Source organism: Periplaneta americana, chromosome 14 (genome assembly GCF_040183065.1).
Source record: "Periplaneta americana isolate PAMFEO1 chromosome 14, P.americana_PAMFEO1_priV1, whole genome shotgun sequence".
Classification (NCBI taxonomy): Eukaryota; Metazoa; Arthropoda; class Insecta; order Blattodea; family Blattidae; genus Periplaneta; species Periplaneta americana.
Window position 1 is genome coordinate 142,297,305 of NC_091130.1, and position 26,991 is coordinate 142,324,295.

The 26,991-nt window shown below is 31.7% G+C and overlaps 1 protein-coding gene across 1 annotated transcript in view; it reads right to left on the reverse strand.

The window, feature by feature from the left end:
- Positions 1–26,991, reverse strand: part of LOC138713026 (gustatory receptor for sugar taste 64f-like) — a 49,667-nt gene that overhangs the window by 2,010 nt on the left and 20,666 nt on the right. The window contains exons 7-13 of the mRNA XM_069844708.1: positions 11,659–11,893; positions 9,285–9,403; positions 8,901–9,086; positions 5,753–6,030; positions 3,168–3,322; positions 2,543–2,705; positions 455–544 (exon numbers count right to left, since the gene is read on the reverse strand). Coding sequence (XP_069700809.1) covers positions 455–544; positions 2,543–2,705; positions 3,168–3,322; positions 5,753–6,030; positions 8,901–9,086; positions 9,285–9,403; positions 11,659–11,893 — 1,226 coding nt within the window. The remainder of the gene's footprint in view (positions 1–454; positions 545–2,542; positions 2,706–3,167; positions 3,323–5,752; positions 6,031–8,900; positions 9,087–9,284; positions 9,404–11,658; positions 11,894–26,991) is intronic.

Here is a 26,991-nt window from a genome sequence, read left to right on the forward strand (position 1 = left end):
AGACATTAATTTTCTTTTTCATATTTCTTATTTACATAATAATATTTCTAGCTCTTAATTTTCAAGATACCGATACTAAAGATTTCTCAATGTTAGATCTCATATATATTCATGAACACGTATGAAAATGGAGCATTTTGAACTTCTGAAGTGTAGTTTCGAGAAAATGGCAAATTTATAAAAGAGGATGCAATACTGACGCACGGAGCAGACCCATATAAAAATCGCTTCTGGCCTCAAAAATAATTTAGAGGCCAAAAACCTCTTACTATCAACTTCTTAAATTTCTGAGGAATATATTTGTACAAAAAAAAAAAAAAAAAGATTTGTTGACCATTTTTGTAAAAACTCAGTCTTGGTGCACCTTAAATTCTCACGAAAGGGGTTAAGGAGTGAAAGAAAGTATAAGCTACATGATTTTATCTGAATAAATTCAATGTTAATTAGTACAAACCGTTAGCAGAAGAGTCCGTGTGACAGAAAAGAAGTTAAGTCCAGTTAAAACAATTTCATCTGTTGACACCTGATGGAGAAATCTCTGTACCTGAAAACCACATTCTTTAGCTCATTTACTGAACAATTCACATGATCCATTTCAGTGACAAGAAAGCATTGCGAATGCTTGATTACATCGTGACAATATGTTTATGAGTCCTAATATAATTTCTACCACGACTCTTCGAAATTTTTTAATTATGAGTAGTGTTACCAGATATTCTTGACTGAAAACAGAACACAAAAAAATTTTCTACAATTTGGAATTTCTCGTTAGAGATCTTTCCTTCTCCGCTCTATCCTAGAGTAGTGATCGACACAATTTTTGTCATCACTTCTCTAGCTGAAGAGGCGAATTGAAGCCGAAACAGAGAAAACTTAAAACAATAAATAGAGTTTACACATGTAATCTTCATCTTATGATGTTGGATGACGTATGTACGTCCGTTGATGTGACATATTAATGAATTTAAATACTTTATAGTCACAATCATGTCATGGTATGAAAGAAAAAATTCACAACCTAGAGCGGGATTCGAACCTGCGACTTCCTGTACTCCTAGAGCGCCTGACCGGAGTACAGGAAGTCGCAGGTTCGAATCCAGCTCGAGGTTGTGAAATTTTTCTTTCATACATTGGCATGATTGTGACTATAAAGTATTTAAATTCATCAAGAGTTTACACTCTTGAAAATACAAGTTTGTGTTTTCGCAGATCTTTGCCAAAGGTTTGATCCTTTGATTGCATTTGGTGTTATCCTTTGCAATCTTTAGATCTTATTGCCGTGAGATTAAGGGCCCGGTTGCTGGTGGTCACTCAAGCACTGTGCCACCCAGTAGTCGAAGAATAAACTAGCAGCAGCAGCGGCAGTGGCAGCAGCAGCAAGAGCAGAAGAAGTCCTAAATAAGTTGTTTAGAGAAAAGTATAGTTTTTTTTTTTATTTTATGCTCGACCATGCCGAAATGTAGTAATTATACACCTGGTAGCAGTCCTTTAATACATGTCATTAAAGTACACCTACTCATTAAGGTACAGGTGTTCAGCCAATGACAACTCAGCTTACAGGTGTTCAGCCAATGACAAGTCAGCTTTGTACCGTTATAAAACCGCAAGTATCGATTATTCTCGGATATGCAATCGAAAGAGAATTAGCGAAAATTCACGGAGGCTGGAAATCCAATACTTTCGCAGAATGTTATGTTCTGTTACTATAATAATTAGCGTTAATTGTAAATAATATTCAAATAAATTCAATTTGTCATCTCATTTTTCAATATCGGATTCAATAATCAAGATTATATCAAGTTTAACGAGATTACATCAAGGTCAATGACATTATTGTTCCTCGGAAAAAATCAATACTTTCGCGTCTGCGCACATCTCACAATTCACGATCTAGAACAAGGTCACTTCCGATCTTGTCAGATACAAATAAAATGTATACATCTGAATAATTTCAAGTTAGAAATTATGGTCGAGCATAAAAAGTCGTATGAAACTTACCTATAATGGTAATTAAGACGCTCGTATGAATATTATGAAACTCAGTTGCGCTCGTTTCATAAATATCCATACTTGCGTCTCAATTATTATCATTATAGGCTCGTTGCATAATGTACTATTATGCATCAGTACTTTTAATTTTCATCATGACACTGGCAATAAACAATGTACAAAAATTATTTTATAAATACTTTGTTTGTTTGTTTGTTTTCGGCTTTCTCTGTATTGACGTGATTCACCGTCATACTCACAGAGGACACATTTTAATGGGTGCAATATTATAACGGATAGGTGGCAGACCTTCCGCCATGGATGACAAGTGAGAAGTGATGGTGAAGGATGAAGTAGGATTGCGAAGGAGTCTGGTTGTGGCCCTTAAATTGATAATATCCCAGTATTCGCATGGAAGGACTTGAGAAACCCAAGTCAGGAGAGCCATCCTTGGGATCGAACTCCGGACCTTCTGAATACAAGGCGGAAATGATGATAACCGTTAACTCATACTAATATAAATCAATTGAAATGTAATATAATGTGTTTATACCTCTGTGGAGTAGCTGTCTGCAGGGACGGAATACAAGATATTTTGTGGTTGGCTGCTCTGTTCGTTGACACTTGCTGCAGAAAGAGAAACGGCAACTATCCGCAGGAGCACATAACCAAAAGACAAGCAGAAGTATACCATCTGCACGGCATTCTCAGGTGGACTGTGGAGTTGTTAAATACATGGAATTACAGTTAAAGATACTAATGTTATATTAGCATGATTCCAACATTATGTATTCAGGCAGATATTAATTTAATTTTAAGTGTTAGTTTCATTTGTGACAGGGAATAGCATATAATTAAAAGGAGTCAAACCATCTGCAAAATACTATAATTTTCTTGCATTATAACTGTTCTGAATTGTTGCCTTATTTTTAAACATTTTGTAAAGTGTTTATTTAATTATCAAGTGTACCAGGACATACAAATATGCCTAAATATCACCAAAAAATACTATTTTCTGTTAACACAAGTATTAAACTCTAAGATATTTTGATAATGATTATTTACTTGTAATAATTATGTTTTCAAAGTGCCAATTAAAGACGTCGAATAAATATAGTTTAATCTTTGCTTTCGACCATTATAAAAGGATTTCTTAAGTGGAATTAGACTCTACTTACTGAAGACTGTTGAGTAGCTGGATGCAAACAGTGTAAAGATTGTTTGCAAAGGAAAGCAGTACTATTTTAGAAATACATGAGTCTACTGTCTTAACTAGGTCAGACAACGTATTGTAATCTTCACGTATTTGGTGCCAGAATCTTGGTGAGACAATCTGGAATATAAATTACAATTAAGTAACATTGTAACATAATATAGGAATTGAGGACTGTTTTTGCAAAACTTGCTAACTGAAAAAAAAAAAAAATTTTACAGGAGACACAAAAAACTGAATGGAGACAAGTAGGTTATAGGTGCAACGATCACACTTTGACACACTACAATGAAGAGAAATAATTCAATGTTACTAAGATGCCTTTAACATAGTGTAGAGGCCTGCCTTATGTTAACGAATTCACCAAAATCTCAATTTTGCAAATTTTGCAGTTAGCAATTTTGCAAAAACGGTCCTCAATTGAGGAGTCTATAAACTGAACATACCACGTACAAAATCGTGTCTTTTTTTTTTTTTTTTTTTGGAAAAATGCAAAAATATTCTATGACTTTATGTTTAAATATTTTCAATTTGCTTTTTTTTTTCCATGTTAATAGATTTCAGTGATATACAGGGTGTCCACGTGAAACCTTTACAACTTCAGATGTAAATAAAAAATTATTGAGACACAATAACTGGATGCGGTTTTCTACATGTTAATCAGAAATTGTCAAAGTTTCTATGGGAATTTTGTTACGGTACATTGTGAAATATGTTTTTTGGTTGGTGTGAATTTTGGTGAAATCTGACAGAAATAGAGTTGTGGACACCTCAGAAGATGGCACAATATGTATCCTGGTTTATTGAGACGCGATCAGATACACAGATGCAACATCACATCACCCAATATGGAAGAGAACCGCCATCTCAGCCAACAATCTGAGAGTGGCACCGAAAATTTATGGAGATTGAGAGTGTGCTGCGGCTAAAGGACAGTGGGCAGCGAAGCACAAGTGTGGAAGACATTGAACATATGCTGGGTACATTTGTCCAAAGAAATCCTTCCACGGCGTCAATTGCAGCCAACATGTCGACATCAAATGCTGTGCGGCGTGGACGATCATCTGGCTGAAGAGCTGGCACTAGCTGAACTATGTACAGAAACAGCCTCAGATTCTTGTGAAGGACTTCGTGGACAATCGAATGCGGCAAGTTCAGTTCCCTGGCGGCACTGCGAATGGACTTACTAGGGCTTCTGACAAATGCACTTTGCACACGTTCAATGTCCTACATACTTGTGTTTCGCCGCCCACTGTCTCCATAAATTTTTGGTGCCATTCCCAAATTGTTGGCCATGATGGCGGTTCTCTTCCATTTTGGTTCCAGACGTGATGTTCCAACTGTGTATCTGATTGTGTTACAATAAACCAGGATACACATTGTGTCATCTCCTGAGGTGTCCACATCTCCTTCACTGTCAGATTTCAGATTTCACCAAAATTAACACCTACAACCAAAAAACGCATTTCAACAATCCAGCAAAATTCCCATAAAAACTTTGACAGTTTTTGATTAACATGCTGAAAACCGCATCCTGATATCATGTCTCAATAATTGTTATTTACAGCTGAAGTTGTAAAGGTTTCATGTGGACACCCTGAAAACAAAATGTTGTTACTCTTGAAAGTAATTTGTTTACAGAAATACTGTACTCAAACTTTTAATTTACATTTGCACTTGATTCGTTTTGATGCCAAAACATTGAAATAACATACTTTAGAAACTCAAATTTATTCGATTTTGATGTATAAAACATTACATAAAGAACAAAAACACTTAATAATTTGTCTCTCTAACAGAGTGCATAGGACAAACTGTCAAAATAACTTGGAATTTTGCTTGAAATGAGAAAAAAATTACATCTGACCCTTGTCATGGTCTGGAATGCCTAATCCTCCATCACAACAGCATTCATTTCATATTTTGAAACATTGACGCAATCACTAGCTAGCTCAGAAACCTACTAAACAAAAGATTGATATGATAAATCTAACTGAGGAAAAACCTGTTCAGATATAATGCAAATGCAAACATTACTACTGCTACAATACAATCTTGTCTCAAGAATGAATTCAGAACTTTCATTATGTCATTCTTGCAAATAGAAATTAGGATTAAATTCAGAAATGCTTGGTTTGAAAGGGAGAAGATGGTAAAAATTTGACACTGATTCTATTGGTACCTGATTTTCATTTGTTTTATGTAGAAATATCATTACTGAAACAACTTAAATTCTAGATTAGTTTTATGAAAATATTTTGGGGCCCAAATTTTGAAAAAATAAATATAAAAATACAAAATACTTTTGTTTCTACATTAGAAGAGATTTTCAATGCCTATGGTACATTTTGTATCCAGTCATTTTTCCCACAATCAGTACTGCATGCAAATGGTTTACAAACAAAATCATAGCTGCATCATTTGGTAGTGTTTGTTTCAACCTTTACGAAACAACTTTTAATTCAAATTATGAAAAAATTACATTTGGTACGTTCTGTTTCTAGATTCTTCAGTTGTTATAACGTACTTTCTCACTCTTACAACACCTACCTTTCCTTGGACACTTTTCAAACATCTGTTGAGCTGTCGAAATCTGTCAGTTAATGCAACACTCATTAGGATGATAAACAAATCCATATATGTCCAAGCAAATGCACAAAGCACGTTGACTATGAACATTATGAGTCCATTCCACAGAGAGCAAGGAAAATAGTCATACACATGTGGAAAGCTATTGAAGAAGAAAGTGCAGATTCCATCCATCTTGTCTTCTATTGCACACAGAACAGCCAATCGAATTACTCGGACATGTGAAAAGGCGTGTTCAACTGTGAAAAAAATGAGAACAAAGTGCACCATTTTCGTAGAGCAGAATTGTTGGTCAGTTGCAAGCAGGGACGTCGCTAGGGGGGTGCGAAAGGGTGCGCAAGCACCTCATAAAAAATCGGAGCACCACTTTCTGCACCCCATAGGGTAATTTATTAACAAAATACTAGGCATAAATTATTTTGAAGAACAAAAACAAACAAACAATTTCTTGTATGTGAAAAAAACTACGTCCCTTAGTGTATCGTAATGTATGTGATGAGCAATAATATTAATAATAATAATAATAATAATAATAATAATAATAATAATAATAATAATAATAATAATAATAATAATAATAATAATAATAATACAGATGTATGGTATGCGCGCAAGTGCATGAGAGAACATTTTGGATTTTTTATGCACCGCATTTTTACAGCTCGCACCCCATTTTTAAATCTCGCACCCCATCCGCACCCCCCTTGCTCTGATCCTGGCGACGTCACTGGTTGCAAGATATAACAATATAGATTTTAATTACTAGATTGTACAACAGATCTAAAGACGGCTGGATAACTCAGTTGGTAAAGCACCTGGTTACGGACTGAAAAGTCCTGGATTCAATACAGACTGGAGATGGAATTTTTCTCGTTGCCAAACTTCCAGAACGGCCCCAAGATTCATTCAGCCTCTTATAGAATTGAGTACCAGGTCTCTCCAGGGGATAAAACGCGGTTGGAGTGTGGTGCCAACTAGATCACTTCATACTAGTGCTGAGGTCAAGAAAGCATGGAGCTTTACCTCATTGCCCCCTCCCAAAGTGCCTTCATGGCGTACATAGGAGTTACCTTTACCTTCTTTTTTACAACAGATCTAAAACACAAGCACACACGCATTCAGGAGTGTGCTGGCAATGATTTAACAAAAGAAAAAAAAAAAGAAGGGTGGTGGCTAGCAGAGAGATACCAAGTAGGAGAAAGGGGAAACAAGTTACTTTACAATAATAATAATAATAATAATAATAATAATAATAATAATAATAATAATAATTATAATAATAATAATCCATAAAAACGGAATGTACCTACTATTAAAAGGATAAGTAAATAACTGTTTTTGACTCACAGATAATTGACGAAGTAACATTCTAAATGTGCTAAGTGCCAATTTTTCAAATTTCATTTTATTCAATCTAAGGGAAGAACAACCATAAAAGAATATCATACTAAATTGTCTTTGTTGTAGCTCAACTGCAAGTGACTCATTCGTGCGTCAAAAGATGGTGTTGTAGGTATCTCAACATGCATTTCGCAGTAGGTTTTTCATCAGTATCTCAGAAAGTTGTTTTTGGGACTTATCACATTTAGAATACTAGGTCCTAAATTAACAATTACTGCATATACAATAAGTACATGAGAATATCCAGTAAATATTGTTATTTCATTTGTATATAGGTAACATCAACCTTATACCTATTACGTTTCTGTAGTTACGCATGTATTGTTCATGCGTCTTTTTTGCGTCCATGTCAAAGCACAACAGAATACCGTAACTTTACTTTTTTTAATGTCTAGCATCCTCCCGTGGAATATACATAATAAACTCTTCTAGTTATTATTGTTATCCAAATATTGAAACCCTATTTTACCCTTTGGTATTTTAGGGTTGTAGTTTGTTACATGTGAAATACATTATGTAGAGATAATACACAATTTTAAAGAAGTAGTAGTAGGCATGAGTCATAGTTACAATATAGGCTAAATACACTAATTAATAGACAGTAAACAATACTAAATACGTTATGCAATAATTACATTCAGTTAAAACAAAATTAAATAAAATTAGAAATTATAATCGAAGGTGTAGAGAGATTGCAAGAATATGACATAAATTTGCGATTTTATAGGATAATTTTAAGCAATAGTAAAGAGATAATGCACAAAATTAACTTAGTTACAAATTAAATTCCTAATATATATGTGGTTTGCGATAGTAAAGAAATAAAAACAAAATTACTTACGGTTACAAACTATATACCTGTCATCAAATACTGAACAATAGTAAAATCCATAATACAAACATAGTTATTGTTGTTATTATTATTATTATTATTATTATTATTATTATTATTATTATTATTATTATGTCCTAAAGAGAGACAACTTATTGCATTAGGATTTTATATCATCATTAATTTACATACACTTAATAGCTACAGTCTTGCGTGCCGCAGGTGGTGTATAAACTCTGTGAATTGTTATAACAACATTTTCCTAAGTAAATGGTAAAGGGGTGTGCAGTAATTTAAATTGCAGTCCGAGATATGATATCTTAAGAAGTGTCTTTTCCTTTCGAACACTGGACAGTGAAAAATCAAATGTTCAACAGTCTGATTCTCTTTGCATATGCACAGAGATTCTTCTGCAGTTTTGATTCTAAATCTTTCAAAGTAGGAACCGAATTTTCCATGGGCGGTCATAAATTGAGTGAAAAAGAAGTCGGTTGAGAACTGACTGCAATATAGTCTGTCTTGTACATTGGGAAAAAATAATTTCTTGATCAGAGAGCCTTTAACACTAGAGTTCCAGTATGTATTCCACTTGACTGTAGTTGTGTGCTTGATCTAACTCTTCTAGTTAGGTTATGTATATATGCGGACTCCCCTTGCATATAGAAATGGACTCATTCACATTGTTAGGTTTATCGAATATCAAGTAAGCATTTTGATTGTGACTGGTTTAATTTCCACTCCATCAAATCCTTTCGTTTTTTTTTTTTTTCTATTCATGTAGGTCGAATATAAACATTACACGCCAAAACAGGTACTGTACCAGTGTTAGAATTTATAAAATCATAGCGAAGCATGGTACAATAAAATATTACTTACTAAAAGCAACAGAGAGAAACGCAGCAGTTATCAGACTGAATTTGCGACGTAGATTCCGAGAATATCCGTAATGACCAAGTGTACTCTCTACTTGCTCCCATCTAGAAGCCAGGCCTGGCCAATGGCGTGCTAGTAGCAAAAACAGCAGCATTCTTCCTAACGAGCAGCCATAGAACACGGTGCACTCTGGAGACAAACAGAAATAATTAAAACAATTAAATTAGAGGTACTGTTTTTGTTGGTACAGAAGTAATATAAAACGACAAATTCTCCTAATTTTTATCGTACATAACAGCAATTGGTCTCATGTAAATTAAACAATAACTTATTTTTCGATAATTATACCCCTTGAAAACAAAAGCTTTTAAATAATTTTGTACTTACGTGTTTCTTTAAAGCTGCGGCCATATTTGAAGAATCTCATAATACACAAAGACGTCATAAAGAAAATTCCCAACAAGGAGAAGCCCGTGTAAATCACGCGTACACTGAGCCATTTGAATCTATTTAACAAGAGAAAAAGTTATTAATATTCAAATTTGACTTTCAATTTAAATATTTGTTTACCTAATATCCATTTTGTTAGATAAAATTACAAGAAACTAGTTCACAATTTTTCAGGACTTTCTTTGACATAAGTTTATTTTACGACGCTTTACCAAATGCTACGATTATCTATCATCTGAGTGAGATGAAGGTGATCATGCCAGCAAAATGAGTAAGGGGTCCAGCGCCGAAAGTTACCCAGCATTTGCTCTTGAAGGGTTGAAAAAATCTCAATCAAGTAACTTGTTTCCAACCAGGATTTGAATCTGGGTCCACTCATTTCACGGTCAGACATGCTAACCGTTACTCCACAGTGGTGGACTCAGGACTTCTTTAAAACTGCAGTACTGAACTAAAGTATTGATTCATTTCCACACTATGACAGTTTGAATAGAAAAAAATAGTCACATTCATTTGTCATGAACATTAAATGCATGACTAAACTTTTAAAGGGAGACTCCACTGAAAATCATTAAAATTTTCCAAAAAAAATTTATTGGCTATTTTACTTCATTAGAATGTATATTTTCATATTCCAAAACAATTTAGTTCAAGTTGATTACAAATATGTTTAATTTTTTTAAATTAAGGCTGTAAGGAAGCGTGACATTTAAAGAGCTGTTAAAATTATTTTTTCATCAAAAAATTCTTTTTTACAAATTTCTGATCACAAATCTAGTAAATTTTTGTTCCAAAATTGGCTCCCGAAGTTACTAAATGAATGTAGCGGAGGAGAATTTTAATAGATATGTGTGACAAATATTCATTTTACTTTCAAATCCATTTTCCCGTAAGTTTAGTTTTCTTGATTCAACATTAACTTTTTATGCCAAATATTAATCAATCTGTATGAAATTTTTACTGCAAGTATTTATGAGGTAGTTACATGTTTCTATGCATTTATTTTGTTAGAAATGCTGCTAGTTTATTATATTAATTTTTTATGAATCATAAAAGAAATAACATTTTCAAAGATTGAAAAAAAAAATGTTGAAAGTGAATAAATAAGGTATTTCATACAATGAATGCATAGAAATGTTTCTTTATGTTTTGTGAATGTAACCAAAAAAAAAGAAGCTTAAAAATTGAGATGCTCCACTAAAAATTTGGGTTTGAAAATATTTATTAAAAAAATTGAAAAATAAAAAAAAATAAAAACTCAAAGGCCAAAAACATTTGGGAGTTTAAAACTTGAATTTTGTTAGTCCTTTACATAGTAAACATGCTCTCAAAATTTGATAGAAAAAAGTGATTAGGAAAAAAGTTGTAATTTTTAGTGGACTGCCCCCTTAAGGGGAGAGGATGGTGAAATTTATAATTTCTTTGTTATTTGTTTAATACTTTAAATTTTTTAGTACGTCAAGTTAAGTAAGTGAAACCCTAAATCCACTGCCAAAAGTGTTTAAAAATTAAAGGGGGGCACAAATTTAACACAAAAGAAACCTCCTCGCATACGAATTTACTGAAATTGATATAACGTACCTCAGTTTTTAAGATACTCAAAAAATTCTTTCAGTATTTTACTCACAAAAAACCAACGTACAATTTGTTTAGATCAGATTTTTAATATTTCACCTGAGTACAATAATACAAGCTTATGAACATGATTAATTATTATTTTATGGTCAGTGATTTGTATATTGGACATTATTTTCACATATACATAAAATATCAAAATTCTAATCAAGACAAAAGTTGACTTATAGTCTAGTAAAGATGTGTTCAAAATTTCATGAACTTGCCTTTAGTGATTGCAGAGTTATATATATATATATATACATATACATATATATATATATATATATATATATATATATATATATATTTGTAAATAGTGTCAGAAAATAAAACTTGCGGGACGTTAACAAACAATAGCGCGTCATTTAAAATCTCAGTTTGTAGGCCACTTAAAAATGGCTACTAAAGACTTCCAATCGTGCAAAATGGCCAATAAAATAATATATATTGTGTTCTACACATATCGAAGAAAAGTTTTAGGTGATTTTTTTAATTCCATTTGCAGAAAATCAACAAACAACAGAGTGCTATTTAAAATCCCAGCCATTTTTAAATATGGCTGCTAATGACCTCCATTCGTGCAAGGTCAATAAAATAATAAAAATAAAATCAAATTTTTGTCAAAATTTCACCATCCTCTCCCCTTAAACTGCTGGTACAGATTTATTGAGAGTGAAAGTTGAGCCAGTCATACCTGATATACGAAGCATTGACGGCTGTTACTCCATAGACAGGCATCAGGCCAAAACATTGAGCTATGATTATTATTTTGCTGAATGCTCTATGGAAAGAATCCGACTCAGACACAGAATCCTTCTTAAATTCAAACAATTCATTTCTTGCCATTACATTTATATGAGCAGTGTTTGGCGGCTCCATGAACTCTGGCAGATCAGCAGTAATATTACGGTCAGTTATCAACTGATCACCTTAAAAATGAATAAATTCTTCAATTTTATTTCACGCCACACTCCACAGAAAGCACTTCACTAGTCTCTTCCTTGGAACAAGAACTAAGGAAGAGACAAGTAAAGTGCTTTGTGTGGAGTGTGGAATTGTATGGGACACAAACGTCGACATTACGATGAAGTGAAGAGAAGCGAATAGAAGCATTTGAAATGTGGATATGGAGAAGAATGGAACGTGTGAAATGGGCAGACAGAGTAAGAAACGAAGCTGTGTTGGAATGAGTGGGTGAAGAAAGAATGATGCTGAAACTGATGAGAAAGAGAAAAAGAAATTGGTTCGGTCACTGGCAGAGAAGAAACTGCCTATTGAAGGATACATTGACAGGAATAATGAACGGGAGAAGAGTTCAGGGCAGAAGAAGATATCAGATGATAGACGACGATATATGGATCATATGCGGAGACTAAGAGGAAGGCAGAAAATAGGAAAGATTGGAGAATGCTGGCTTTGCAGTGAAAGACTTGCCCTTGGGCAGAACACTTATGTATGTATTCATATCTCTCATTACACATAAAAATCAGCTGGCAACATCCCTTATACAGGGACATCATTTTATTTTTACTTCAATTTTTATTGTACCTGAGTTTTTTAATGTACTTCACTCCCACCCCTTCTACCAATGAAGTTCAACCGTCCTCCACACAGACCCAAGATCACATATACAGTCATAGTAGCCTTACGGTCATAGTAAACAGTACGTTCCAAAAATATGTTCGCGTTTTCCATTGACGAAAGAGCTTTCAATATTGAATCATTTTCGCACAGGTACTGTTGTCCATTTGCCTACGTCGTATCCCGGTTTCCCCACCAGCTTTTATTCGCCAGCTAGTAGCTGAGCTGCCTTAGCTCTTTTCTGAGAACATTAATTTCTGTTAGGAATTGGACGTCTATGTAATATTATACAACTGTTTAAAATAACTTAAATAAAAGGGCCTCGTTAAGTAATTGTCACGTGATTTCCTCCCTTTCTACGACCCTTCGACATAACCACTTGGACGGACAGTAGATAGTATGTCTGAGTAATTTTATCTTTTCGGATCGGACAGAAGTGAAGATTGAATTTACAGTAAGTAAAGTACTCTTTCATAGAGTAAGTACAGAATTATTTCAACATGAGTTACTAGTACGAAGAACGAAATTGGTAATTGGGATTAGGTACAATAGTCTATAGTGCGATAATATGCACATTAGAACTGAAGCCTGTATCGAAATGAACGGCCACCATTTTTAAAAATGTTTAAATATCCATATTATGATTATTTTTCAATTTAACTTCATTCTCTATATTGTACGCTAATGTGCTGTAGACAGTATAATATACACTGCAAAATGAATACGTCCACATGGACAGCTCAGTTCGTGAGTAAAAACACTCATTGTTAATACTGTACTGTATTTTAATTAAACAAAAACCTAATGAAAATGATCAAACTCAAAAGCGAAATATTTCCTAGTTTACGTAAATGGATGAACTACTTTTCTACCTTCCTATACCTAGTAAAGCGATTTGTTTGTATATTACGCCAGTATCATCGAATACCAGTCGTGGAAGGGGGTAGTAAACGGCGTTGATCCAGAGGTATAGGCAAGTTAATATTAAAAAATGTTAGTAAAAATAAAATGGTGTCCCTGTACATATACATATACATACATGGCTTTAATTATAAATCTTTCTGCTCACGCAGTGTTTTACGTCTTGGCTAGTAAAGCATGCTGCAGCTGACAGCACTCAAACTTCAACTCTGCTTCCCTCACCCCATACTGTTGCCTGACAATTCATGTCTGAACCTGTTTCCTGACGGCCTCACAGCAGTATACATTCATTCGCGAATATGGTTAGACAGCTGACTATACGGGCTATTCCATATGAAATCGATCAGTAAATAACCTCGCATTTTTTCATACTCTAATTTTTTCCCTATTTATACCAGGTGCTGAGGGGAGTGCATTTGCAAAAATATACTATCGAAAGTCAAACGGTTTTCCTATTGTTGAGCGACAAATTTAGAGTATTTTAGAAAAACAAGCCTCTATCAGCGCTCAGAACTCTGGAACCATTTACTGCAGAACATTGAACGAGAGCTCATTTTGAAGCTGACATTTGGTAGGTTATGATAAGAAGTAATCCTTATTTTTATTGTATACAGAGAGACAGATAATCTGATTTTACTTACTTTTAGCCTTTTTGCCGCCCATTTGTAAAAATGTAAAAAAAAAAATATTGAGAAAAACCTTGCATTATTAAGAGGGATTCGGCATTGTTTGCTTAGTGGCTCGGCAATAAGTTTCGAGGGTATTAAATAAATTATTTTCACACGACTAGACTTGAAAGGCGCAACACAGCAAGCACTGGCCGAGAGATGAAGATAAGCGAGCTTTGGGCGTCATTTTACTCCTGTGTTTATGAAAACCTGTGATAAAGCTAGCCCAAGTATGCGCTACTAGATGAAACATCACGTGTTTATGTCTCCTGGCCTTGCTTGCCTAGGCTAGCTCCCGCCTCACAGTCAGCTGGTTAGCTCACGCGTGTACTATTTATTTTCTTTATTTGATTTTTAAATACTTTCTTATTAACGTTGCACCAGTAAAAAATACGTGTTTATTTGTACTTTCAATGTGGAATCTAACCATATATTTTAAAAATATTTTTTCGTGGACAAAGGTGTCTTAATTAAGAAAAATCTAAATTTCTCCATTTCCATAAAAAGTAAGAAAAACTGTTTACGTGTCAATATGAACTTTAACTTTTCAGCATCAAAATATACCATGATTTTGATCATTGGGTGAAAGGGTTTCGGAGCCACAACAGTTTAAAGTTGCTAATTTTATAAAAATACGATAAATTAAAATATTTTTAATTTAAACACTATGAAGTTCTGATGCCTCAAACTTTGCACAAAGCATTGTATCATAGTTGTCTACGGACAGAAAAAGTTTCATTGTATTTAAAAATTGCAAGGTCAATTTTCTCTATATTTCGGTCGATTTGAGATGGAATAGCCCATACAGAGTTGATGGTAACCTCTGCACAAAAATTTAAGAGGTGATTCTACATGTTAAATATAACAAAACTTTTATTACGCTTTTCCTTCCATGAAGCAGGAAAAAATAGTCTTTGCACAATGTTTGCAGCGCTCTATTACGGTAATGGCCCGACAGAAGTGGCTGATTGCTATACAAGCAGATAGGCAAAAGTAATCTGAACAGTAAATGTCTTGAATCTTTTTTTTTTTTTTTTTTTGCAAATTAAACCGTTTAGCCATGAATTTAAATTGAATAATAGCGAAAATAGTTTAAATAAATCTTGCAACACAACGCACGTCGCATGTTACCGACTGAGTACAGCAGAGGGGGAGGGGAAGGTAAGGAGTGCAGGCCACACTTGCTTAGAATTATTGCAGCAGCTGTGATGTTGCCAGATGTTTCGTAGAAACATAACGATTTCCTCTAAAACGGTGAATGTTAGAGAAAAAAACTTATTTAGATTTTTCAAATCTCTTCTCATGATCTATTATCAGTTTCATTTTGGTGCAGATATTACCAACCATTCTGTAGAACAACGCATTTTTCTATGTAAACATTATTATATTGTAAATACGAATTATGTGCGGAATTTATTCAGACATTTTCTGATCAATTGCCTCTTTCTAAAACTGCAATTCAAGATATCGTGCAATATTTTGAATCTACTGTTTCTGTGCAAAACAAAAAACACAAGCAAAAACAAACAGTTTTAACAGAGGAAAAATAGACAAAACTGGACCGAATCTTGAATGTTTAATCACATTTTTGTGATCTGTGCAAAACAAAAAACACGAGCAAAAACAAACAGTTTTAACAGATGAAAAATAGACAAAACTGGAGCAAATCTTGAATGTTAATCACATTTTTGTGGTCTGTGCAAAACAAAAAACACGAGCAAAAACAAACAGTTTTAACAGAGGAAAAATAAACAAAACTGGACCGAATCTTGAATGTTTAATCACATTTTTGTGGTCTGTGCAAAACAAAAAACACGAGCAAAAACAAATAGTTTTAGCAGATGAAAAATAAACAAAACTGGACCGAATCTTGAATGTTTAATCACATTTTTGTGGTCTGTACAAAACAAAAAACACGAGCAAAAGCTTGACAGAGGAAAAATAAACAAAACTGGAGCAAATCTTGAATGTTTAATCACAGTTTTGTGGTCTGTGCAAAACAAAAAACACGAGCAAAAGCAAACAGTTTTAACAGAGGAAAAATAGACAAAACTGGAGCAAATCTTGAATGTTTAATCACATTTTTGTGGTCTGTGCAAAACAAAAAACACGAGCAAAAACAAACAGTTTTAACAGAGGAAAAATAGACAAAACTAGAGCAAATCTTGAAAGTTTAATCACAGTTTTGTGGTCTGTACAAAACAAAAAACACGAGCAAAAACAAACAGTTTTAACAGAGGAAAAATAGACAAAACTGGAGCAAATCTTGAAAGTTTAATCACAGTTTTGTGGTCTGTACAAAACAAAAAACACGAGCAAAAACAAACAGTTTTAACAGAGGAAAAATAGACAAAACTGGAGCAAATCTTGAATGTTTAATCGCATTTTTGTAGTGTTGAAGCCAAAATTATGACTTTTACTGTCTCATGATCGATAAAGCTGTCACTGCTTTTGTTGGAATTAATACTTATTATTTAGCGGGCCCCAACCAGAAAAAAATAGCATTATCTCGTAAGCGATTATTTTGCGGTCCCATATTTACTGAAACTTTTTTGTTTCTCTTCGTTCTTACTTCTCATACCTAAATTTTTTACCATCACTTTTGAAACACCCTGTATTTTAAGGACCTAGAAAGTGATAATTCAGTATTTCAGTATCAGTGCACTTTAAAAAGATTTATTTATAGACTTTCCTGAAAAATAGGAAACAGTAATAATTATTAGGCCCACAACAATAAAATGTTCTAAATCCCATCCTACTTAGCCCTCCCTCCCCCACAGACAAAAATTGCATTCATAATCTCTTTTATATATAATAATGATTTACGTCCTCTTTTTATGTATGTATTTTATGCTAAAATATTCATAAAAGTATACGTGTCGCTTGGCTGTGAAATCTGTAGCCTAGAGATGATTCAATAAAAAATGTTTCTTCATTAAATGGATGATCCGTTATCCTGGTGTGGTTGGGTGATAGCTTCACAATTGGTCGTACTTTCTTGCGCCATGAAGACATTACTTGTTACGTACAATCACTGGTATGGAAAATAGAGATTTACAAGAATTAATTATTAAAAAGTAATATGATAATGGACTAGGTATAAACTTTCAAGTACCAGTACTGGTAATAATAATATAGTAAGCAAAATATTGATGATTTTGTGTCACATATCGACACTGGATTTCAGCAATATACAGTAATAATTATTAGAAACAAAAGATCTTAAATATTCATTAAGTAAATGTACTTACCGATTTACAAAATTTGCAATTAGTAATTTAAAATTTCTGCGTGATGCTTCATGCTTCCTTCAGAAAATGTTCAGATACTTTTATTAAGATCTTCGTTAAATACAGCTCTTCTGCTATGATATGAAACTGACACTGTATTGTAAATGAGGATAAAACTTGAGTTTTATCAAGGTTTACCATTAAATAATAACCTAAAAAAAGGCTTCAAGTTGGCTAATATATGTCTTTCGACTTCGTATATACACTCTAATAAGTTCATATATATACTGACTGCATTCTACGCCCTGATCGTGTCTATTGTTGTTATTCTAATAAATAAATGAAGGTTAGCCAACCAACTTGTTACTACTGACAGAAGTACAGTTGTTATGTTATTTTTATAAGAATATTGAATATTGACAACATAAAAATCCGATATCAGATAAGCAGCGTCCAAATTGACAATCAGGGGACTGATATTCTGTGACACAATACAAAACGACATTGCGTACAATAGACTGAATACTTGATGAGATGTGCAGAGGTACAGTACTGAGAATGTTATAATTGGATTGTGACATTTCTATTGTGCGACTCCTGTCAACAGGTCAGCAGTACGTCCACACTAATTAGTAACTCTAACGTGTTATTCAATTTAATTCGATTGTTCAGTTTTAAAGAACATTATTTGTCATTAAGTTAAGCAATGTAGATCAATGCAACCAATGAACCAACGAAGCAATTTCACTTTCAATGATTTTCTGCGTTGAAGTTATACATTGATTTCTAAGAATTTTGTTCCTTCAAATATAAGTAAATAATGGCTATATTGAATGGTCAAATAAGAGAAGAAGAGAGAGTTGCAGTTTATCCAATGTTATAATGATAAGCAGGGCCGGGTATTTATGGAGATCGCGAAAATCACGACATAATAGATATGCAATAGATTTTTACTAATCTTTACGAATTTAGTGATTCTGATTAATAATATGCGGATAAAACAATCGCGACAAATAGCGAAATAGAGTTTTAATAGCGAAATATGAACACATTCTCGAATTATTAAGTACTATTGCGTCGTTTTATAACGAATTCCATATTCTGAGATTTTTTTCGTATTCTTTTTTTTCACTTAAATTTGCTATATATCCAAGTAGGCTACATTATATGGTATTCCAGGTGAACTGATTACATTAGTGAACTCAAAAGACGGAGAATTCAACATTCCACTAATAATTTGAAAGTGTTAAATTGAGGGCTAAAAGTTCTTTTTCGTTTTTCATGAATGTGTGTTAAATACAGTCTCAATCCAACATTATTTATTTATATTGCCTATTGGCCATACCGAATCTTTACCAGAATCCAACGACCCTTTAATGTTAATTATTTGGAAAGTAATATTCATACTCCAATTCCAAAATAATTGTATTTTCCAAAATTTCCATTAATCTCCGCCAAGAGTACAAATCAATTTCCGTCGACACCAATATTAAAAAACACAAATGATAAAATTAATCTCCAAAAATATCTGCTCCTGATGATAAGAGTATATCAGTGCAGGTTTTCTTCCTTTTTTTGTTTGTATTGAAAATACAGAGATGGTAGTTTATATTAGCATACAACTTCCCACGCCGAACACAGAATATTATTCAATATGCAACATGTAGGAGAACATACAGTGGCGTATCTTGCCAACGAAGGGTGGTTAGGTTTATTTCCTCTCACCGAGGAAAGAAAAAACAAGAATGAACGGTATTAAGCTCAGTCAACTACGGTACATCACAGGTAATTGACCCTTAATAAAAGCTTATTATTACTTCAATCTGATATTCTTGGTATTATTTCTCTCTTTATATTTGGTTATTACTTTATGATTAACAAAATTTTGTTGTCATAATAAAGAGTGCAAATGCTTGTACACCACCAAAATTATATAGACAGTATATAGGTCACTGAACAAAATGTTTAGTAAATTTAATTAGTTCTTATAATTTTATTTTTAATATGTAGAATACCATGTTATTAAGATTAGGGCCTAGTAGTAGTCTAATATTTGTTTACATTACGACTGAACGTGAATGACATTGCCAATAACCTTGCACCCAACACATAGTAGGTAGGCCTGCCAATTTCACAGAAGAGTAAGAAACGACTGCTTCAGTGTATGTGTCGGGCATAATGACTGTTTATTCTCATTTTCAAAAACTTTAGACTCGAAGAATGCAATTTTCTTTCTGCAAAAACCTTGACAGTTAGAAAAACATGATTTGAATTATTTTATTCAGTTACCAGTATTATGCTCTACACACCACTAATTTTTTGCAGTTTATAGCATTTACACACCCGTATATTATACCATAAATATAGAATGTGACAGTGTCAGTTTATATTTCAGTCTTATGTCCAGTTTATTATTTCAATTCTATTTTACGTATAGTTGAATCGCCTTTAGTATTGTTTTGTGTAATGTGTTAGAAAAAAATATTTTTTTAATCAAAGATTAAAATGTTGTTAATCAAAGAAAATTTTAACATTTAACGTATTTCAATTCAAGCTATCTCTGAAGAGTGACAAGGATTTCAAAGTCGTTTTATTGTTTTTTTAGAGATTGAAAACATGTATAAGAATTCTCAGTTTATAAGAGTAATCAATAACTTTTTTGACTGACAGATGAGTTTATAAGAGTTAATTGAAGTTTTAGATCTGATGTTATAATTTTTTCTCTAGGCCTAGCGATGGATATTTTCGGAAGCTTCTAAATTGGAAAATTTTCCCTTTAAGCATATTTTTAGCATACAGTAATAATTATTAGAAACAAAAGATCTTAAATATTCATTAAGCAAATGTACCGGTACTTACCGATTTACAAAATTTGCAATTAGTAATTTAAAATTTCTGTGTAATGCTTCATGCTTCCTTCCGAAAATGTTCAGAGACTTTTGTTAAGATCTTCCTTAAATACAGCTCTTCTGTTATCATATTAAACTGAGTTTTATAAGTTTTATAATAAATTAGTACTGATATAATTATAAATTTTCCTGAAATTTTTTACCTATCAAGCAGTTTTTCCAGCTTATTGATTTACTAAGTTTTATAATAAATTAGTACTGATATAATTATAAATTTTCCTGAAATTTTTGACCTATCAAGCAGTTTTTTCAGCTTATTGATTTACTAAGTTTTATAATAAATTAGTACTGATATAATTATAAATTTTCCTGAAATTTTTTACCTATCAAGCAGTTTTTTCAGCTTATTGATTTACTAAGTTTTATAATAAATTAGTACTGATATAATTATAAATTTTCCTGAAATTTTTTACCTATCAAGCAGTTTTTTCAGCTTATTGATTTACTAAGTTTTATAATAAATTAGTACTGATATAATTATAAATTTTCCTGAAATTTTTTACCTATCAAGCAGTTTTTTCAGCTTATTGATTTACTAAGTTTTATAATAAATTAGTACTGATATAATTATAAATTTTCCTGAAATTTTTTACCTATCAAGCAGTTTTTTCAGCTTATTGATTTACTAAGTTTTATAATAAATTAGTACTGATATAATTATAAATTTTCCTGAAATTTTTTACCTATCAAGCAGTTTTTTCAGCTTATTGATTTACTAAGTTTTATAATAAATTAGTACTGATATAATTATAAATTTTCCTGAAATTTTTTACCTATCAAGCAGTTTTTTCAGCTTATTGATTTACTAAGTTTTATAATAAATTAGTACTGATATAATTATAAATTTTCCTGAAATTGTTTACCTATCAAGCAGTTTTTCCAGCTTATTGATTTACTAAGTTTTATAATAAATTAGTACTGATATAATTATAAATCTTCCTGAAATTTTTTACCTATCAAGCAGTTTTTTCAGCTTATTGATTTACTAAGTTTTATAATAAATTAGTACTGATATAATTATAAATTTTCCTGAAATTTTTTACCTATCAAGCAGTTTTTTCAGCTTATTGATTTACTAAGTTTTATAATAAATTAGTACTGATATAATTATAAATTTTCCTGAAATTTTTTACCTATCAAGCAGTTTTTTCAGCTTATTGATTTACTAAGTTTTATAATAAATTAGTACTGATATAATTATAAATTTTCCTGAAATTTTTTACCTATCAAGCAGTTTTTTCAGCTTATTGATTTACTAAGTTTTATAATAAATAAGTACTGATATAATTATATATTTTCCTGAAATTTTTTACCTATCAAGCAGTTTTTTCAGCTTATTGATTTACTAAGTTTTATAATAAATTAGTACTGATATAATTATAAATTTTCCTGAAATTTTTGACCTATCAAGCAGTTTTTCCAGCTTATTGATTTACTAAGTTTTATAATAAATTAGTACTGATATAATTATAAATTTTCCTGAAATTTTTGACCTATCAAGCAGTTTTTCCAGCTTATTGATTTACTAAGTTTTATAATAAATTAGTACTGATATAATTATAAATTTTCCTGAAATTTTTTACCTATCAAGCAGTTTTTTCAGCTTATTGATTTACTAAGTTTTATAATAAATTAGTACTGATATAATTATAAATTTTCCTGAAATTTTTTACCTATCAAGCAGTTTTTTCAGCTTATTGATTTACTAAGTTTTATAATAAATTAGTACTGATATAATTATAAATTTTCCTGAAATTTTTTACCTATCAAGCAGTTTTTTCAGCTTATTGATTTACTAAGTTTTATAATAAATTAGTACTGATATAATTATAAATTTTCCTGAAATTGTTTACCTATCAAGCAGTTTTTCCAGCTTATTGATTTACTAAGTTTTATAATAAATTAGTACTGATATAATTAAAAATTTTCCTGAAATTTTTTACCTATCAAGCAGTTTTTTCAGCTTATTGATTTACTAAGTTTTATAATAAATTAGTACTGATATAATTATAAATTTTCCTGAAATTTTTTACCTATCAAGCAGTTTTTTCAGCTTATTGATTTACTAAGTTTTATAATAAATTAGTACTGATATAATTATAAATTTTCCTGAAATTTTTTACCTATCAAGCAGTTTTTTCAGCTTATTGATTTACTAAGTTTTATAATAAATTAGTACTGATATAATTATAAATTTTCCTGAAATTTTTTACCTATCAAGCAGTTTTTTCAGCTTATTGATTTACTAAGTTTTATAATAAATAAGTACTGATATAATTATATATTTTCCTGAAATTTTTTACCTATCAAGCAGTTTTTTCAGCTTATTGATTTACTAAGTTTTATAATAAATTAGTACTGATATAATTATAAATTTTCCTGAAATTTTTGACCTATCAAGCAGTTTTTCCAGCTTATTGATTTACTAAGTTTTATAATAAATTAGTACTGATATAATTATAAATTTTCCTGAAATTTTTGACCTATCAAGCAGTTTTTCCAGCTTATTGATTTACTAAGTTTTATAATAAATTAGTACTGATATAATTATAAATTTTCCTGAAATTTTTTACCTATCAAGCAGTTTTTTCAGCTTATTGATTTACTAAGTTTTATAATAAATTAGTACTGATATAATTATAAATTTTCCTGAAATTTTTTACCTATCAAGCAGTTTTTTCAGCTTATTGATTTACTAAGTTTTATAATAAATTAGTACTGATATAATTATAAATTTTCCTGAAATTTTTTACCTATCAAGCAGTTTTTTCAGCTTATTGATTTACTAAGTTTTATAATAAATTAGTACTGATATAATTATAAATTTTCCTGAAATTTTTTACCTATCAAGCAGTTTTTTCAGCTTATTGATTTACTAAGTTTTATAATAAATTAGTACTGATATAATTATAAATTTTCCTGAAATTTTTTACCTATCAAGCAGTTTTTTCAGCTTATTGATTTACTAAGTTTTATAATAAATTAGTACTGATATAATTATAAATTTTCCTGAAATTTTTGACCTATCAAGCAGTTTTTCCAGCTTATTGATTTACTAAGTTTTATAATAAATTAGTACTGATATAATTATAAATTTTCCTGAAATTTTTGACCTATCAAGCAGTTTTTTCAGCTTATTGATTTACTAAGTTTTATAATAAATTAGTACTGATATAATTATAAATTTTCCTGAAATTTTTGACCTATCAAGCAGTTTTTCCAGCTTATTGATTTACTAAGTTTTATAATAAATTAGTACTGATATAATTATAAATTTTCCTGAAATTTTTGACCTATCAAGCAGTTTTTCCAGCTTATTGATTTACTAAGTTTTATAATAAATTAGTACTGATATAATTTTCAATTTCACTAAAATTTTCCCCCAAGCATTTTTTTTTTTTTTTTTAAGCTTACTGATTTCGCTAAGTTTACTGAAGGTATATTATAATTACGGTATATATGCTGGTTTCCGTCTCATTAAATAGTTTTTTAGTTTATTTATTTGCTAAGTTTTACAACTTTACTGATGTAATTATTATAAATTCTCTTGCAAATTTTTCCATTACATTCAGCAATTTTTTTAGCTTATTGATTTTGCTATGTTTTATAATATTGTATTGATATAATTTATTATCACTCACCACTTATCATGATCAGTAGATAAAGTAATTGCTTCTCAAATTTACACAATACCGTATATACTTTCGTATTATATATTCACTCGAAAATGTTCCATGCATAATTCATAAACGAATCAGGATTTTAAAATAAATTTTATTTGGAAATTAACAGTTTTCTCAGATCACATACAATACAACATAGAACTTCGCACTTACTATGAGTAAGGGTGTCTGATTGAGCTATGAATGCGTTATGAAAAATAAAGTCGGGAGATCACAGACAATAATGAAGAAGGGACATCACAAACCACACAATATAATAATTGTGATAATGTTTTCCTCAGTCAACAATATCTAAGTATTTTTAAATAATAGGCTTAATAATGAAGATGGGATATCAGGAACCACACAACATAATAATTATCATAATGTTTTCTTCAGTCAATAATAACTAAGTATTTTTAAATAATATGCTTGCAATTGCTCCATGTGGAAGTAATAGTATTGTGACAGTTTAGATTAGATCAGTAAAGTTCTCACAATATCATATTCGTCAGAGCTTGTTTCTTATTCAGTAATGTCATAGCAAAACAAATGTGAAAATGACGTAGTTTAGGAGTCAGTATTGACACATCTATTAAAGGTTAGATGACTTACGACTTCCATTTGACAAATTGATGATTAATGATAATTCTGAATCAGAAAGACAAGTTCAGCTCTTGAGAAAAAAGCAACAATTCGCTAGGGAGAAAATTTTCAATTTCAGAATATTTTCCTTTTCAAATCATTAGGTAGGGCTAGGTTATGTTAAAATATAGCCTGATGTGTCATTATTTGTTTAGGTCAAGGTATTCTAAAACTGTGAGAAACTACTATTTGTGAAGTATAATTTTTTAAAAGATGTGAAACATGTGTGACAGCGAGTGAGAGTCACTTTCAGCAGCTATTTGAAAAGGGTGCAGTTTTTATGATGCGAACTTATACTAAATAGGAAATATACCGAACAACTTCAGTACAACCCTTTTTTAACGAATCTCTGAGGGATTATTTATTTTTTCTTTAAATAGGGGTTTTCCATAAAACGGGAATCAATCAATCTTCTTAACGTATCCAGCTGTTTGCTGACTGACAACATGAAGTCCACTATAGTCTATTCAGTTGTTGTTTTTCACGAGAAATGAGGGGTATTTTGATCGGTGTTCATTATAGATGCCTGTTGCTAGTAGCCAGAGTTGGGGTGTAGTCAATATATACTGCAGGGCTGTGTCTTCTGCAACTGGTACTGATGATTTTAATTTACTTCTTTTGTGGTTTATGGATGGACAGTATAGAAGAATGTGTTCCAGATCTTCATCATGATTATTACACCACAGACAAGTAGGATTATCAGAAATGTGAAATCGGTGTAGGCTAGGTACAATTGTGTGACAATGTGACCTGTTCTGGCTCTTGTTAAAAATGTTTGAACATGTCTGGGTAAGTTTTTTTACATTTCCAGGTCATTCAAGGTTAAATTTTTCCTTTGTCACAAGAGAGCCAATTTGTTGATCCATTTGGGGGTACCGGTATGAAATAAAAAAAATGCATCTTGGGAGTACGCTAGCAGAAAAAATTGAATGCCACTGATGTAAGTCAAATTATTACTTTCTCAGCAGAGAAATTTTCATTAAACTGAATTTAAGATGTAAGGTCTTCTCAGACTAAAAAATACAAGTCAATAATGCATGCTCGATAACAGAAGTGACTTACATAATACCAGTAATATATATTTTATTTTCCAGAAATATGAACTGTACAGTAAGCTACATAATACTGCTTCATCTGACTACACAATTATTACAGAGATAATCATAACCTAGATGCTTAATCACTAACCGGTATACAATTATTGATTACAGTGGCGGCCTCTGCATATTTCTTAAGAGGAGGAAAGAAGTTAACAGCACGAAATGACACCTTCTTGAATGAAACATGCTACAAATTAACCATGCATACATGTAAGACCAGGTAGTGTTGGGGTTGGCCTTCCCTTCTGTATAGCAAATATCTGTTCTTGTAAACTGAGTTTCCTAAATTGTCCAAAATATATTATGTTTTCACTTCCATTCAATGTTGAATAATTGCGCAAATTAACAATTACAAGGAAATTCACAACCTCGTAGCATTTTTCGAGCACACTACAGCATCACACGTGTTGGAAGAGACTAGCTACTAACTCGTAACCGGAACCGTTTTACGGAAATGGAAATGGAAATGGGAAATAATCTGAGGAAAGCGAGAACACTGCCCCCACGTGGTCTGTATTGCCACATGTACATTTTAAAAGTTCAGTATCACATGCTTTTGAAGAATGTCAGTTCTTGTAAAGTCATACTATCATTATTGTTCAAAACTGCCGGTGGCCGATTAATTTTTTATGTTAAAAATTACGTAGTTTGGAGTACCTACTTTCAGTTTCATATACATTTGTACAAAACTGACAACTTGGCTGTTGCCCTGTCTAGTAAACAATGAATAGAAGTGAATTTCAGGGGCCAACTACGTAAAACTACTTCCTCTTTGTTTTACATAAACCCGACTTTAACTTTCAAATATCCACGAAAGTTTCAAACCATGAATAGTAGCCTATATAAAGTGTAATGAATAATATTTTTTATTTATAATTTTAAAAAAAAGTTTACATGGTGTCTTTCATAGCGTTGCGTTAAAACTGTTTTTGTTGTGTCTCCTCCTAGATGTGTTATAGTCCGGTTGAATGCAGCATCGTTAGGTGGCAGCGGTAGCGAGCTTGCTGCACGACCAATCGGTTTCTATTTCCCGCCCATGACTGATTCAGAGGAGGATCTCCTCCCTCTCCGTTCATTTACCTGCTTTAAAACTCTGCTTCTTTCTCTGGCCGCTAGTGCGCTGTTGTCTATGTGTGTTAACTGCAGTAGAGGAGGTATGGAGTGCCTTTCCTCCACACAGAAAATCTCGCATCTTTCTCAAAGTTTTCTACAGCACATTAGCGCGCGTCGTTTAAAACTCGATCAACCGAGTTTTTCTTATAGCTGTGAACTTAAAAATTATCGAATCTTCCTCGAAGTTCAAGGCACATA